At 44.5% G+C, this 14,486-nt stretch overlaps 1 protein-coding gene across 5 annotated transcripts in view; it reads left to right on the forward strand.

Moving 5' to 3' along the window:
* Nucleotides 1-9,647, forward strand: part of LOC134422456 (6-phosphofructo-2-kinase/fructose-2,6-bisphosphatase 4) — a 49,742-nt gene extending 40,095 nt beyond the window's left edge. For 2 of the 5 annotated variants that reach the window (XM_063164533.1, XM_063164529.1), the window contains exons 13-15: nucleotides 1,320-1,384; nucleotides 1,804-1,881; nucleotides 9,383-9,647. In XM_063164533.1, coding sequence (XP_063020603.1) covers nucleotides 1,320-1,384; nucleotides 1,804-1,866 — 128 coding nt within the window. In that variant the 3' untranslated portion in view covers nucleotides 1,867-1,881; nucleotides 9,383-9,647. Of the gene's footprint in view, nucleotides 1-1,319; nucleotides 1,385-1,803; nucleotides 1,882-4,518; nucleotides 4,792-9,382 lie in introns of those variants that run through there. The other 3 variants (XM_063164530.1, XM_063164531.1, XM_063164532.1) reach the window with 3 other exon arrangements.
* Nucleotides 9,648-14,486: the final 4,839 nt, after the last annotated feature.

The following is a 14,486-nucleotide window of genomic DNA, read 5'->3' on the forward strand; positions in this document are numbered from 1 at the left end:
TGTGTAGGTAGGAACTTGCTCGTCAGTAATTAAAAATGAGCTGGAGAATGCATGTGGTAATTGCTGTGGAGCAAGGCTGTCCCTTTGGTTTATGTGTAAAGCTCAACACATGAGGCTCTCTTTGGATCTTAAACTCAGCTTGTGCAAGGACTGAGAGATATCTGAAGTGTCTGCTGTGTAACAGCCCTGGGGAATGGGCAGCAGCAGGGCTCAAAGCTTGGTCTGGTTTGGTCTCAGGGCTCACAGTGGATCTGTGGTCAGAAGGATGAGTAAGGATTCTGCTCCAGTGGGAGATGATGTGCTTTTCCTCCTTAAAATCTGTTTTATGGCTCACTGTTTCTCTGAGTTCCCACAGTGTTTGCTCACAGTCTCCCTGACAAATGGGCTTTAAAAGGTCAGGCTTCCCAAAGGGAAGGCAAATACTGGCCTTACTAATTTCTTTTTTTTTTTTTTTAAAGTGGAGTGGATTTCTAAGGAAATCCCCTTTTTCTGTCATGTAGCGACTCCATGGAGTGTGTTACGACTTTAGGGAATAAATGAGGAGAAAAATCTGGAAACCTGCTTGTGATAGAGGATGGACTCTGGTGTGTCAGAGGAAGTGACTGTTCATGATGTTCTGTAGAGTAGTGGTAGCTTATAAAAGTCATGTTTGTGTGAGATGAGCCAGGGTTTGGCAATCAGAGATGCCTTCAAGTGCTGTAGCCATGGTGTATGGAGTAATTATATCATTCTCTAAGTGGATCAGTTTATACTACCTGGGAAATAGTTCTTTCTTCTCACTGTTTTAATTTTTCTTGCCTCATGGAGGTTTTGAGTTTTTGAATGTTAAGCAGAAGTTCCTTTTCAGGAGTCAGCTTTGAAGTTCTGTTTAGCTTGGGGTTAAAATAATTTTGCACATATAGAGGAAAGGGGGTTGTTGACAACACACTGTGCCTTCTTGTAGTTGTTTTTATGTTTAAAAAATGAGAGCAGCATTTATCTTCTTAGTAGTACAGAAGTCCTGGATGTTTAAAACACAAAAAGTTACAAATAAAAACTTCCTTACTGAATGTTCATGATGTTAAAAAAAAAGATTTTTTTTTTCCAAAGAAAATAATGATAAAGCTGAGCTGAGGAGATTGATTATCAGATGGACAATAATATTAATCCATGGGGAACGGATTAATTTCTGTAGCTTTAGCTCTTCAGAATTCAGGAAATTCTGATGTAAATCAAAAGGGGAAAGTGGGTGACTTTCACCATCTCAAAATTAGATTGCATCTTTGTTATAACTTCACTTTCAAAGCAGATGTGTCTAAAAATGTGTTTTCTGTCAACAGGATGTAAAGTAGAATCTATATTTCTGAATGTCGAAGCTGTAAACACGCACAGAGATAAACCTGAGGTAAGAATATTTTTCAAATTGGAGAACTTGATGTAATGTATGGTCTGAGCTGATTCCCATTGTCCTCGTGGCTAGAACTGATTTGATAACTCAGCTGAGTTTTATTTTATTTTACATCTGAAGCTTTGCTACTGTTTTACTGTGAGGCGGGAGCAAATTTTTTATGGACTGAATAAAACTAAGTTCTGTAATAGTGTGAGTTCTAGCTGGAATAGTTTATGTTTGAGAAATGAGAATTTGAAGATGTGGTGTCAGGCTAAAAACTGTGTAAAGTTCTGCCAGGCTTTGTCACTCAGCAGAAGTAGGTGTAGCCACAGTGGTGGTATGAGTGCCACGCCTGGTCTGGGGAGAGAAGTCATCAGCTTTTTCATCACTGCTGTGTGTAAAAGAGGAATTGATGATGTCACCTGTGTTTTAAGCCAAAGCTGGAGAGGAAGACTAGCTCTCAGGAAACAGCAGGACAGCCGGGGGAAGGAAATTGAGCGTGTTTGTGAAATGTAAGTGCAGAGAAGCTGTCAGCCCCCGGCAGCTCTGTGCCCTGCCTGCCTCAGGCTCTGTGTGCTCCTCAGTGCCCACCTCAGCTCAGGTTCCTTCTGCTGCTTCTGCCCAGCTCTTCCTTTGCTTTAGCATCAAAGTTGTGTGAAATGTGTCCTGGGTAAAGCTCTCTGTTCCCTTGCAGATCCTCAGGCTCATGCCACCAGGCATGGCACTCATTCTGTGCTGAGGTCAGGAGCAGTGCCACTGGTGGATTGGAAGTCAGTTTGATAACATGAGAGAAAAGGGCTGTGTTTGGTGGCTTTCAGAGCAGCAGCTGATGGTGAAGAGGAATATAGTGAGAAATGAGGTTTTATCTGTGTATTCAACAAGGCACATGACATAAAGTGCCTTTTGTAACCGAGGGTTCACTTCTGTGCAGAATTCATGCCAGAGTTCTTCTGCAGATAAGTTTTGTTTTAATGACCTGGGTATTCCAAGTTCTGAAAACCCTGACTTGGATGTTTTCTCTTCGACAACTGCATTGCATTATTTCCTTCCTCCTCCTTTTCCTGCTTTGTCATTCTGCTTTGCCATTTTGTATCTTAGTTTGATTTATCATGTTTAGGAAATCCAGTCTGTGATTTCACAGTACCTAAAGCTGGAGAAGCTTAGTGAAAATCCATGAGGGTGTCTTAGAGCAGTAGGTTATTTGTGTTTAATAATGTAAATGAACATTTTTAGTTTGGATGATCAAAATATCAGTGCTGAATTTACAGCTTGCTAAAATGTTGCTGAAAATGCCAGTCTGAAAGGCATTCTGATAAACTGAAGGGGTTTATCTCAATGGGGAAAGCTGTGCCTGAATCACCAGGTGGCTCTCCACATGACTAGCAAGTGATGTGGCCATGCTGTGGGGTGGCTCTGCTCAGGTGCACCTAGAGGATGAGGAAGACACTTCCATTGCAGTGGGCTCAAAGGCACAAGACTGATTTGAGCACAAATGAATTGAGTGAATAAAGTTTATAAGAAGAAAAAAAAGGAGTAGTGGCATTTTCCTAAAAAAACCCTCAAATTCTCTTCTTCCTCTGCCCCAAAGGAAACCCAGCCTGGTGAATTTGGATGGTGTAACACTGTTCAGGTAGTGAGTCTGAATGAAGGACTTAAGGGGATTGTGTCTGCATTTAATTGCTGCTCAGAGGACTGTGAAAATTTCAAAAGCTTTCATTTAAATCACCTATGAAAACATTAATTACTTCTGTAAAATTAAGTTTTCAAGTAGTCTATTGAAGTCAGAGCATTTAATTAAATACAGTGTCACATAACAGCATTGTTAAACAATGAAGCAATTGGATTGAGAATTGCCCAGTGTCTGTTCTGTGACCCACCAGTCACTTGTAGTCTGTGCTCCAGAACAGTGCCCTCCTTTTGGCTCAGCTGAAAACATCCATTTTCACGTGGCAGAAATGCAGGCAGAGCTCTGGGCTGTTTGTTTGTGGCATGTGTGAAGCTCAGAGTACCGTGGGGACTTGTCTGGAGCAGACTGAAGCCTTGTGTTTGTCAGCATTGTGCTGGCTGAAGTTCTGACCTTTCCCAATGAAGGAGTCTATAGTCTTTTACAGAAAATAATTCAGGAGAGTTGCTTTAGCTGTTGTTTTCTGGCCCAAAAAAGGGACCCAGCAAGTGCTGGGGTGAAATGTCTGCTTTGCACATCTGGCTTAGTCAGTGAATGACAGAGAGGGCATTACTCACACCAGACCTCCTGTTTTATTTTGTTGAGAGGACCTGGGGGAAGGAGGTGTTAGTGCAAGGTGAGCTGGCTGACCACAGTGTGGAACAAGCAGGACTAATGAAACCCATCAGTGGGAAGTGTGAGGAATTGGCAGTGATTTGGCCTAAAATGGGTCTTGTAAGGAGCGTCAGAGCAGTTTATCATGGTCTGCTCTCTTGGGAGGAGGGGGAGTACCAATTACACAGGCTTTGGGACTTGCAGGAGGTGGTGCCAGAGCAGATGTGATTCCTCTTTGGCTGCCCTGGGCTCTTGGTTTCATTTGGTTTTAAATAATTGAGTGCTGCACTAAATGTAATTGTTTCTCTGCAACCTCTGCAAAAGGAGGTGAGATCTAGTTGGTGTGATCAGCCTTGAATGGTTAAGGTGTCTGAGAACATATATTTTATTTTGTTAGAGGTGTTACATTGTCTATAACACAAGCACATGTTAAAAGCTTCCTCTTGGCACAGAAGCATGTGGCAGATTCAGTGAAACACTGAAGGTTTCTCAGCAAGATGTGCATGTGCTGAAGCATGTGCTAAGGTGGATTCCTGCTTGGGCCTGTAAAAGACCTCCTCCTAAATGTGACTGACCTGAGCTTTGGGTAGTGCTGCCAGCAAGGGAGCTGTATTTAATTGTCCCTCAGAAGACTGTGAAAATTTCAAAAGCTTTTATTTTTTTTTTTTTTTACTGTAAATACCTTTTGTGTTGTCTCATTCTGGGACAGCGACCAACTCTCAGTCTGCTGCGTTCTTGGGGTGTGGGGGGCTGAAACCATCTCTGCTTCTCAATCAACCCAGCTGTGTACTTGTGAAGGGACCTGATTGGTGGTTTTTGTTGGTCTTACTGCTACATGATAAATATTCTCTGTATTTTTATTATTATACAGAATGTAGACATTTCCAGACCTACCGAGGACGCTCTTGTAACAGTCCCTGCTCATCACTGAATCCTGTGTCCCGACCAACTATCAAACTTGGGTGCTGTTTTCATCCTGCTACTTCAAAATAAATTGAAAAGCTAATCATTCCAATCACTTTGAAATAATAAAAAAAAAATAATAGCCACACCCAAATCAAACTCATAACTCAAACCAAATGTCTGTACAGCACATGACTTGAAAAAATTAATCAAATCACAATAAAACTGTTGCACTGGCTAATTTATTGTGGATGAGTTATCAGACCTTGATCAGCCCTCACTGGAATGCTGGTTTTGTAATTGCTGTCATTTAAATATCCTGCAGCATTAAGCTTTATTGTAATAGCCAGCAATCATTTAGTGTTAGCTGCAGTGTATTTATGAAAGCCATGAAACACAACATCCTGTGTGAGATAAGAAGGTCAGAATTTGTTTTGCCCAGCAGAGCACCAGTATTATCTGTTTCAGGGCCCTTGGGAGTGATTGGACTGCCGTGCAGTGTAAAATAACAACCCATAATTACTGTAAATCCCTAATCCCACTGATCCACAGCACTAGGGCTCTACTTATGCTAATTAAAGATGTGCTGTAAGAGCAGGGTAGCAACTTTTCACTTAGTTCCAGGACAGTTATTCAAAGAACAGGAATGTGTAGAAATGTTTTTAATATACAACTTTTGTTAACAGCAGTTCTGCCTTAACCAGGCTCTAGTGTTTGCATAGAGAAGGAATTTTAAATTCCCTCTTTCCCTGCTTTGTGTGGATGTGGGTGATGGAGCTGCTGTGTACCCAGATTTTATGAGGGCTCCAATATGCAGTGCTGACCAGAACAGAGTTAGAAGCAGAGTTAGCTAGAGCCTTTTGTAGCTGGGTAGTGGCTACAGCAGACACAAATCTCAAACCAGCAGGCCATGAATCCCAAACTATATGATAGGAAAGCCTCTTGCAGGAGGGAGGAGACTGCAGGCTGTGGGAGATGTGGTGCCCTGGTGCCTTTGCCATGGTGTTCCCTGGGCACCACAAGGCTGTGGGATGTTCTTGTGCCATGGAGCAGGCAGGGTAAGGCAGAAAAACACTGAGCCTCAGAACTGTTTTCTGAGGGAGTATTTAAGCAGTGAAAGTAAGCAGGACTGTAGGTTGTGGAAAGTTTGTAGCTGTTAGGTTTCTCAAGTGGTATGTTTTTCCCAAACCAGGATTTTGGGGAAAAAAAGGTTACAGATCTGCACTTCTAAAATGATACTGGAGTCTTCAGAAGTTTGTACAATTGGGAATGTTTGCCATAACCAGAGAGCCTCCTGCTGTGGTGCTTGGTGTTTGGTTAAACCACTGTCCCTGGGCTGAAACTGGGAGAACCTGGATCATTTTCCTGTTGCTGTCATGACTGTGTTGTAGGAATGGTTGGTCACTTTTCCATGTTTAATTGCTCCAGTGTCTGGGCATGAGCTTTGCTGTGAAAGGGCCCAGAGGACTGGCTGAGCCTGCTGAACCCCCATTCACACAACCATGGGCCTGGTTGCTCTTACCTGCCAGCTGAGGTGACATTCCTGAAGGATCACAGGGGTGCTGGCCGTAGCCAGCTCCTCAGGAGCACAGCTTGGAGTGCTGTCACCTCCACAGGCCACAGCTAAGGAAACACCATCCAAATGAAATTAAATGCATTGCATTTCTTATGGAGCCAAAATCTGTGCAGGCATCTGATGTGGAAAAACTGAGTTTTGCTGCTTGAAAAAGAATGGCTTGGGCTGTCAGAAAAAATTGAGGGGAAGCATGACAGGAGCAGGAGCTTGGCCAGCAAGGAAAGCAAAGTTTGCCTGGTCTGTGGCTGGTGGAGGTGGCAGAGGGAAGGGAAGCAGCAGGAGCACCCAGGACCTTCCATTCCTGCCAGCTGCTGCCAGCCACATTTCCTGGGGCTGTGTCTGCTGAGCAGAGCACTCACTGTGCTGGTGTGGGGACAGAGTGAAGTGGATATTTAAAAGCAGAATGCTCTAAGGGGTCTCCTCTTACAGCAGGATGGTTTAGCAGCCCTGGCTTTGTCAGTGAAGGAGGGCCTGATGCTGATGGGAGGTTTCAGCAGTGGGTCGTGGCACAGCCTGCTGAGGGGAAGCTGACAGTGCTGGATGTTTGCATTGTGCTCTTTATTTCTGTGTTTAGGCCTGTGCTGGCTCTTGTCTCCAAGGTTCCTCCTTTTGCCTGCAGGAACCTTTCTGCAGGATCTTCCTGTTCTGCTGTCAGGGTCACATTGTAGCTGAGTCAAAGCAACACTGAGAGCAGGGCCTGTCCTGCTGGAGACCCACAGCACTTTGCTGGGGAGGGAGGCTCTGTCCTGTAGGACAGGAATGTCCAAAGGCCAGGGCATAGTGAGCACAGCAGCAGTGGTACAGAGGGTATTTGAGTTGATCTGTGTACTCTGAGTCTTTCAAAGGGTAAAATGGACTCTGTGCAAGGCAGGGTCAGGCTGCTCCTCCCTCAGGGGCAGGCCCTGGAAGCAGCCAGCTCCTGCTGGGGCTGGCCAGAGAGCAGGAGGTATGGCTGGGGAGAAACAGTATTTTTCTACCCAGGTGTAGGTAGAAAAATACTGTTTCTACCCAGCCATACAGGACAGGTGTGTGGTTTTTATTCCTCCTCCTGTGTTTCCTGGGCTCTCCAGACCGTGTTGCTGCTGGTGTGGGGCTGTTCCCAGCACAGTCATTTGTCCAGGTGTGCTTTGGTCCAGGCAGTTGCAGGAACTCCTTCTGGTCCCAAAAGTAAGGCTGAAACCTCTGTCCCCTTTCTAAGCAGCAGCACTGTCCTTGTTGCATGGGCCATGGCTGTTCTGAGTGTGGGTACAATCCCAGTTGGCATCATCTCATCTAATGGGATTCCTGCGAGTAGGAATCCACTTACAGTTAATGAGGATTTTGGTCCCTTTCTAAGCCCCTGCTCATCTGCTCTCACTGCTGGCTGTTGTTTGTTTAATAAGCCCTTGGGGGTGTTTGTGAGGGTTTATCCCAGTTCTCTTCCTTCAGTGTGACAGTTCAGCACACTTTGCTTCCACAGCCTGTTTGTTTACTCAAATTCAAGCTTTTTTTGCTTTCAGCTTTCTTGCCTGCTTATCAATATTCCCTTTGGGTCTGTCTTAGTTATTAGAATGCTGCTTTTATCCAATACCTCTCATTCACTGAAATAAGCTGCATCTTCTGCCTTGCCTTAATCACCTCATTTCCTTTCAGCTTCATGTTTGAGCTGTGTAGCTCTTGCTGCTTGAGGACTAATTTCCAGTACCTCTGGATTCCTGCATTTTGATGCTGCATTTCATGCTCCATTTAATTTTCTTTGAATCAACATCACATGTTCAGCTTAAAAGATTTCAGCCAGTATTCTGGGAGTGCCTGTGGAGACCTCTGTGCAGTCCCAGGGAAATTCTGGGTACATTGCATCAGTTGCTAAGAAAAACAAACACACCAAATTCCAGCACGTTCTGTTGGTTTGTTGGGTTTTTTTTCCCCTATAACCATGCAGAGTATGACTTGTTTTGCTAACTCCTCGTGTTCTTAGCAGATAATGATGCTTTCTGATGCTTTCCCCTTGCTGCAGAAATGCTTCTTGTAGAAGCTTCTTTTTGAAATAGGGTTATTGCTTTGCTTTCCTTCAAAGAGATGTGAGGGTGGCTCAGGCTGTGTGCTGGTGGGTGCAGAGATTTCCAGTACTTGGACAATTCTGTCCAGCAGCATTTGCTGTGTGTGTGTTCCCAGAAGCCTTGGTGTGGTATTCATGGCAGAAAATGGGGATTTACCTAAGGGCTTGAAGGCTGATGACAGAGGAAAGGGCTGATGTGGATGTAGCAGAACTGGTAAGGGCAGAGCAATGCTGGCAGAATTCAACCTCCAAAGAGAATCTGGTGCTGCTTGTTTATAGCCTGCTTTCATAAGAAATGGCTGAAAAAATCTAGAAACTGGGGTTGGGGAGGGGATTGAATTGCTTTTTGAGTGGATGAGTTTTGACTGATGGAGTTGTGTGTCTGCATGTGCTGAGAGGGCCCCTCACTGTGTGCTCGTGGGGCTCTGCTTTCCCCAGAGCTTGACTGGAGAGACTTGTTTTGAATGTAAACTCTAATAAATGTGGTAATAAAACCACTGGAGCATTCCCTGATGTCAATGTGACATCTGCCACATGCCACGTGTATCCCAAAGTGCATTTAAACTTTATGTTACCAGCTCTTCAGGGAACACTTGATGTTAGCAGCTCTTCAGGGAGTTATTCAGAGTTCTTCCAGTGGTTTGGCTGCTCGCTGATAGGATCAGGATTGGCTTTATTGCTGTTGGTGTTAAGGAATTATTTCCTGGAGTGTGCTTGAAACAAGGAGAGGAAGGCTTCCCTCCCTCAAGATTTTATTGATTCCTGTGTGGTTTATGGCCTTTGCAGGGTTCTGTTTTTCCTTACACTACATGCATGAAGAGTGGGAGAGAAAGAGGGTTAGAAAAATGTGGTTAAAACAGTGATTAAAGGAAAAAAAGGTTTTAAAAGCTGTTACAGTGAGACCTGCATGTGGTGTACAGGCACCAGTTGTCCTGCCAGGCCTGGTGTGGTACAAATCTAAGGGATGCATTTCACTGGCAGCAGAGCTCCTACTTTTGGGTGTCTGAGGGCTCTAAAGCTCCTGACACTGGGATGAGGTCCATCCTGATTCTGACAGGGGCTGGGGCCTTTCCTTGTGTTTTGCAGAGCATTTTGAGGGATCCAGCATTACAACTTGCTCACCTTTGTGTCCTGGAACAGCTGCGTGCTGAGCAAAACCGTGGGTGGGTTCTGTCAGACCTTTGCTTTAATACTTTATTTTTGTCTTTAAATTTGCAGAATGTAGGTGTGAATAGGTCGAGAGAAGAAGCTTTGAGGACAGTGCCCACCCACCTATAGCTGCAGCTCCCGGGGCAGCAGCCCTTCCTCCAGCAGCTCAGGGCCCCGCGGTGTCGGAGCAGGGCGGGATGGACGCGCCTCCCCTCCCCTTCCAGACATTTCGAATGTGGTTCTGCTCCTTTGGACAAAACCTGTGCTCCTGGATAACTCCAAAGGTATCAGTGAAAAGATTGTGGGGAGCAGAGCAGAGTTGGGTTTAGATTTTTCTTATGTAAATTTGTGCAGTTTCAGTGGGTTTTTACTGTTTTTGTCTGTGGATAATGCGAGGTGGTTAATTGCCCGTGTTGATTTTACTGTCAGATTTTAACTAGATTTTATTTTCTTTTTGTAAGTGTTTTTTTTAAGAGTTCTCTTGTTTTTACTGTGAATGATTGCCTAGAATTACACGGAGTTTTTTTGATGGTGTATTTAACATGGGCAAAATTCTACATTTTGAGCACTGGAGGCTTCATGTTGCAAAGCTGCTTTTAATGGGGAAGCCCATCACCTCTGATAATTGTCCTGTGTTTGAAATTGAACTTTGGTTTGCCAACCACAACTTAAAGTTTTTCTGAAATTCACAAGGGAGATGTTCCCTTTGGAGAATGAAAGCATTAAAGCTGGGAAATTCTGCTGTTTTAGCAAGATTTTGACACTTTCCAGAGACCAGGAGGTCTCTACTGTACTTTGGAGGGCAGTAGGGGACATGAGTGTGAGTGACAGGTGGGGAATGAATGGAGAGAGACATGTCCTTTCTGCTGCAGTTATGGGAGGGGATGAGCAGCTTTTCTGGAAGGGAGGGGAAAAGGATTCAGTCTGTCAAGGGCTGGAAAAGCTGCTTGTCTTGTTAGTGTTGTCTTTGTATTTTTAGAGAATTTTTGGAATGAATTTCAACATAAAAGTATATGTTTCTCTTTTATAGCCACGTTTAATATGTACATCAGGAAACAGTACAGAAAGGTTAGGTGAGTTTAACCATTCTAACAGCTCATGCAACAAAAACACCAGGTAAATTCTGAAATAATTTTAACAAGGCACACTTGCCTTGGAGTTTTTTATATTGTTTTTAAGCACCTTCCATCATCCCAGTTCTTCTTCTCCCAGTTGCTCTTTTATGCCTAGTGAAACTCCAGTGCTAAAAATGGAATTTTCTGTCTCTGTCAAGGTCACAACCTTTTAACTGTACTAAATCAAAGTGTATTTTGTATGTGTGTTACCAGACAACTGAAGTGAGCTGCCAGCACTGCTGCTGGCTCTAGCTCTGCAATGAGGAGAACTATTCTTTGGTAGTTGAACAGTGTTTTTTCTAAGGATTCTCTCCAATTAATTGAGCTTTTACCATGTGAGTTGGTGGGGTTGTTTTGTTGTTTTGGCTTTTTTTCTTTCCTGAATTCCTGTGTGAAATACCAGGCCCTGGTAACATAGTTTTGCAGGCAAGGGCTAAATTGTCTTTTGTTTGTGCAGGGTCTATAAAATAATGTGCTGCTGTTGTGATTAATTTTTTTTTTTTAATAAGCTAAATTCAGCAATATATTCAGCTCTGGAAGTAAGCCATAGTGCATTGCTGGGTTCTGTTTCAGAGGAGGAATGTGTAGGGTGCAGAATGACCAGGAACACTTGCTTCAAGCGCTGCTGTCTAAAGCTTTGTGTGTGTGTGTTATGGTAATGCCATTTCAGACCTTTATTAATTCAGTGTGCCCATAGTTGTGGGGTGAGGAGAGAGCCTGCCTGGCACTGCAGAGGAGTGAATTCATTGATGTGTGGTTAACAAGGCCACCTTTGTGGCACAACTGAAGGAGCAATTTCCCCTCCCACGGTGGTGTGGGAAAGCCGGGCTGTGCCCAAGGCAGCCCCCGCTCCTCTGCTGGGACAGGAGAGGTGGTTGAGCAGTTTTTACACTGAGAATGTCAGGATTTATCTGTAAGAATCCCAGGAGGGTGCATTAGAAAAGTGGGGTTTTACTGGCAGATTGTGAGCTCAGACCTGGCTGAAGAAGTGTGGGCAGAAGAACTGTGTCCCCCAGTGAGAGCTGAGCCCAGGGTTGTTCTCTTTGCTGAGGTGTCTCCTCTCCCCCTTTGTTTTACCTCTCTGATCTCTCGGAGGTGCTGTAACATCCTCGAGGCTACATGTTCTATGTACAGTAGGTATTTTTATAGCCTGCTTTCAGATATACTGTGATGAGTGTTTTACTACAATGGGTGTTCAGTAAAAAGAGTTGTATAGAAGTGTAAATAAACTATTGCGCTGATACTTGAAGAGAAAAAAAATGAAGTTGTTGGTTCTACAGTAGGAAGGTACTAAATCAGTGACTGCATCTGACCCTGGTGGGAGAGAGCAGGTGTAGATGATGAATGTAGATTTGAGCTGAATGTAGATTTGGAGTGATGGGTTCTCCCAGGGTGGAACCCTGACTGCTGTTCTGGGAAGGCACAGTTAAGAATTGCAGTTAATTGTCACTTCTGTAAGTGTGTCCCCCACTCCTGACAGCACAGTCACTGACAGGGGAGGGGCAGACCCTTGTCCTGACCTTCTGTGTTTGTACCATTTGACTGCCTCTGTCCTGTGTGTGCCTGGCTCAGATGCAGTCTCTGGACTGGGATTAACCTGTCCTTTCTTACATCGTTGGCCTTTGTTGTGATCTTTCAGACAAATGTAATCATTTGACCTTTGATCCAAGTAATAAAGATCAAATGCTACAGGGTGCACTGATGTGTGTTTCTTTCCATGTCCATTTCCAGTGGCTGAATTGCCAGGTGAGTTCCTGAGCCTCAGCAGGGTTCCACAGCTTCCACAAACTGGGCTTAGGGAGTTTAGATATAAATGTAAAGATTATATTAACTCACCTTGTGGGTGCTTTATTGTGACAAATAACTATGATTGAAGTAGGAAGCTCAATAATGGAGGAAGAAGTTGGAGGAACTGATTAAATAACTGCATGCCAGGATTTGCACATGATGGAGGAGAAAGGTAAGGCTTTATTAGCTTCACTTGGTCACTGGGATTAACATCTGCTCCACCCTCTCAGACCTACATTGTCTTGAACATGCTGCTGGTGTTTTGGGAAAGGTGAACACCAACAGCCAAATGCTGCCTGTCAGTACAAGTTTGCAGAAGGGAGCTGGAGGGCATTACATCTGCATTAAATTAATGACTGCTTTGTGCTTTTAGAATTATGTACTCACATTTTCACATCCTGCTGATTGCAGCCCTCCAGGTGGTAGCCACTTATCTCTTCTCTGCTAGGTGGGAGGAGTGTTTTAATTGTTCTTTAACTCCACTGTGTATTTCTGTTTAGGGAGCAGATAACTTCTTCGTTTGTTTTAGAGCTTTTAGGCTGCTTTCTGGACAAAATCCTTTAAAAGCTGAAACTCCCTGTAGTATGAGGATGAGCCAGAGCTGATGGGTGAGTGAGTGAACCCAGGTGTACTCACAGGAGGCCCTGGGCTGCAGCAGCTCTGCAGAGGAGGTGGAGGAGCTCCCCAGGCTGTGCTGTAACACAGGTAACAGTGGTGCAGGGGCTGAGCAGGACAGGGCTGCCCTGGAGGAGGGGTGGAGCAGCTGCTCTGCAGAGGAAAGGGATCTGTGCCCCTGTGTGAGTGCAGCTGGCACAGCTGTGGCAGCAGGACATGCTCCTGGTACATCAGTCAGGTGCCAGCTGCAAGAGTTGCTGTGTGAAGCCTCCTGAGCAGATCTGGCACTTGTTACTCCAGAGCAAAGCAGGTGAGTACAGAGAGCCAGTTCCCACAAGGAATATTTGCTACTACTGCCAATTGATAACAGCTGCTTTGTGTGCAGAGACCCACTGCTGCTGGCACCCACTTTTGGAACTCCTTACCTAGAAATGCCCTTCTGTTCGGGTGCAAGGGCACAGCACTCACCTTGGAAAGCAGAATCACTTTCTGGTGACAAATGGCAAGCCAGAAGTCACTCTGTAGGTTATGTGAAGGGGAAAAGGCAGGTTCCTGCTCTCCCTGCAGCACCCCACACTGCTTGTTCCCTTGGAGTGGGCTTGGTAAAGCAGGCCAGCCCTGGCATTTGGAAATGCCAGCTGTGTTCTGCCCCTTCCAGCCTCAGATGGCATCCCAGTCATGCTGGCATTGCTTGAGTTATAACAATAAGCTAGAGCTGTTCTTTAGGAGCAGAACAAAGGCAGCAGTGTATTTTGTTTTAATCTCTACAAAGTATTACAGCTTTCTGCTGCTCTTTCAGCAGGATTAACAGTCTGAAACGACCCAGAAGCTCCAGGGTTCTCCTAGGAATTCTGTAGCATTCCATAATTCTTGGATGAACTGACACATGTACATTTTTGTCTGCCTGCTCAGTGTTGAGACAAATCAACTCATTTGCAATAGCGTTACATGATACAGAAAGCTCCTGAGAAGCAAAGAAACTTTGTTTCAGCCTGAATTTTATGAGCTGACTGCAAGGTGAAGGTTTTGGAAGGAGCTTTGCAGTCATTACATGAGTTTTTCTTTAATGGCTAAAAATCAAAATTGAGAAGTTGGTGTTGCAAGGCAGCAGGATCTGGTTTTGTGCCCTTCTAACAGCAAGCAGGAGGAGCCACAGCTGCTGTGTTACAAACAAGCAAATAAAACTGAAAAAGGATTTTGTGTTTGGCAGTTAAACAGAATAATTCCTCAGGCACAGCAGCAAGTAACTCTGCAGTCATTACCTGGGTTCTGTCTTGCTGTGATTGCTGTAGCTGTTTGCAGGGAGTGGCATTTAGGGGCAGAACCCCACATTCCCAGGCAGGATGGGGCTGCTCCTGGATGCTGAGGCCTCTTTGTCTCAAGGCTTGGACTGCCTTGGAATTAATATGTGTATTTACTGAATAAATATGTAGCATTTATTCACCAAAAGCACCCCTGAGCTGTTTCCCTCAGCAGCTGGTGTTAGATTAGGAATCTCTGCTTTCTCCTGACACTTTCTTTTGTTTAATTCACAAAAACAACAAATATTTTAAGAAAGCAATCAGGGCTGACCAAGCATTATTTTTTCACTGTACTTTAAAGACCACTGGAGTTAAACTGTGTATTGTTAAAAATCATAGAGCCATAAGTGAAAG

The sequence above is a fragment of the Melospiza melodia genome, chromosome 10 (genome assembly GCF_035770615.1).
Source record: "Melospiza melodia melodia isolate bMelMel2 chromosome 10, bMelMel2.pri, whole genome shotgun sequence".
NCBI lineage: Eukaryota > Metazoa > Chordata > Aves > Passeriformes > Passerellidae > Melospiza > Melospiza melodia.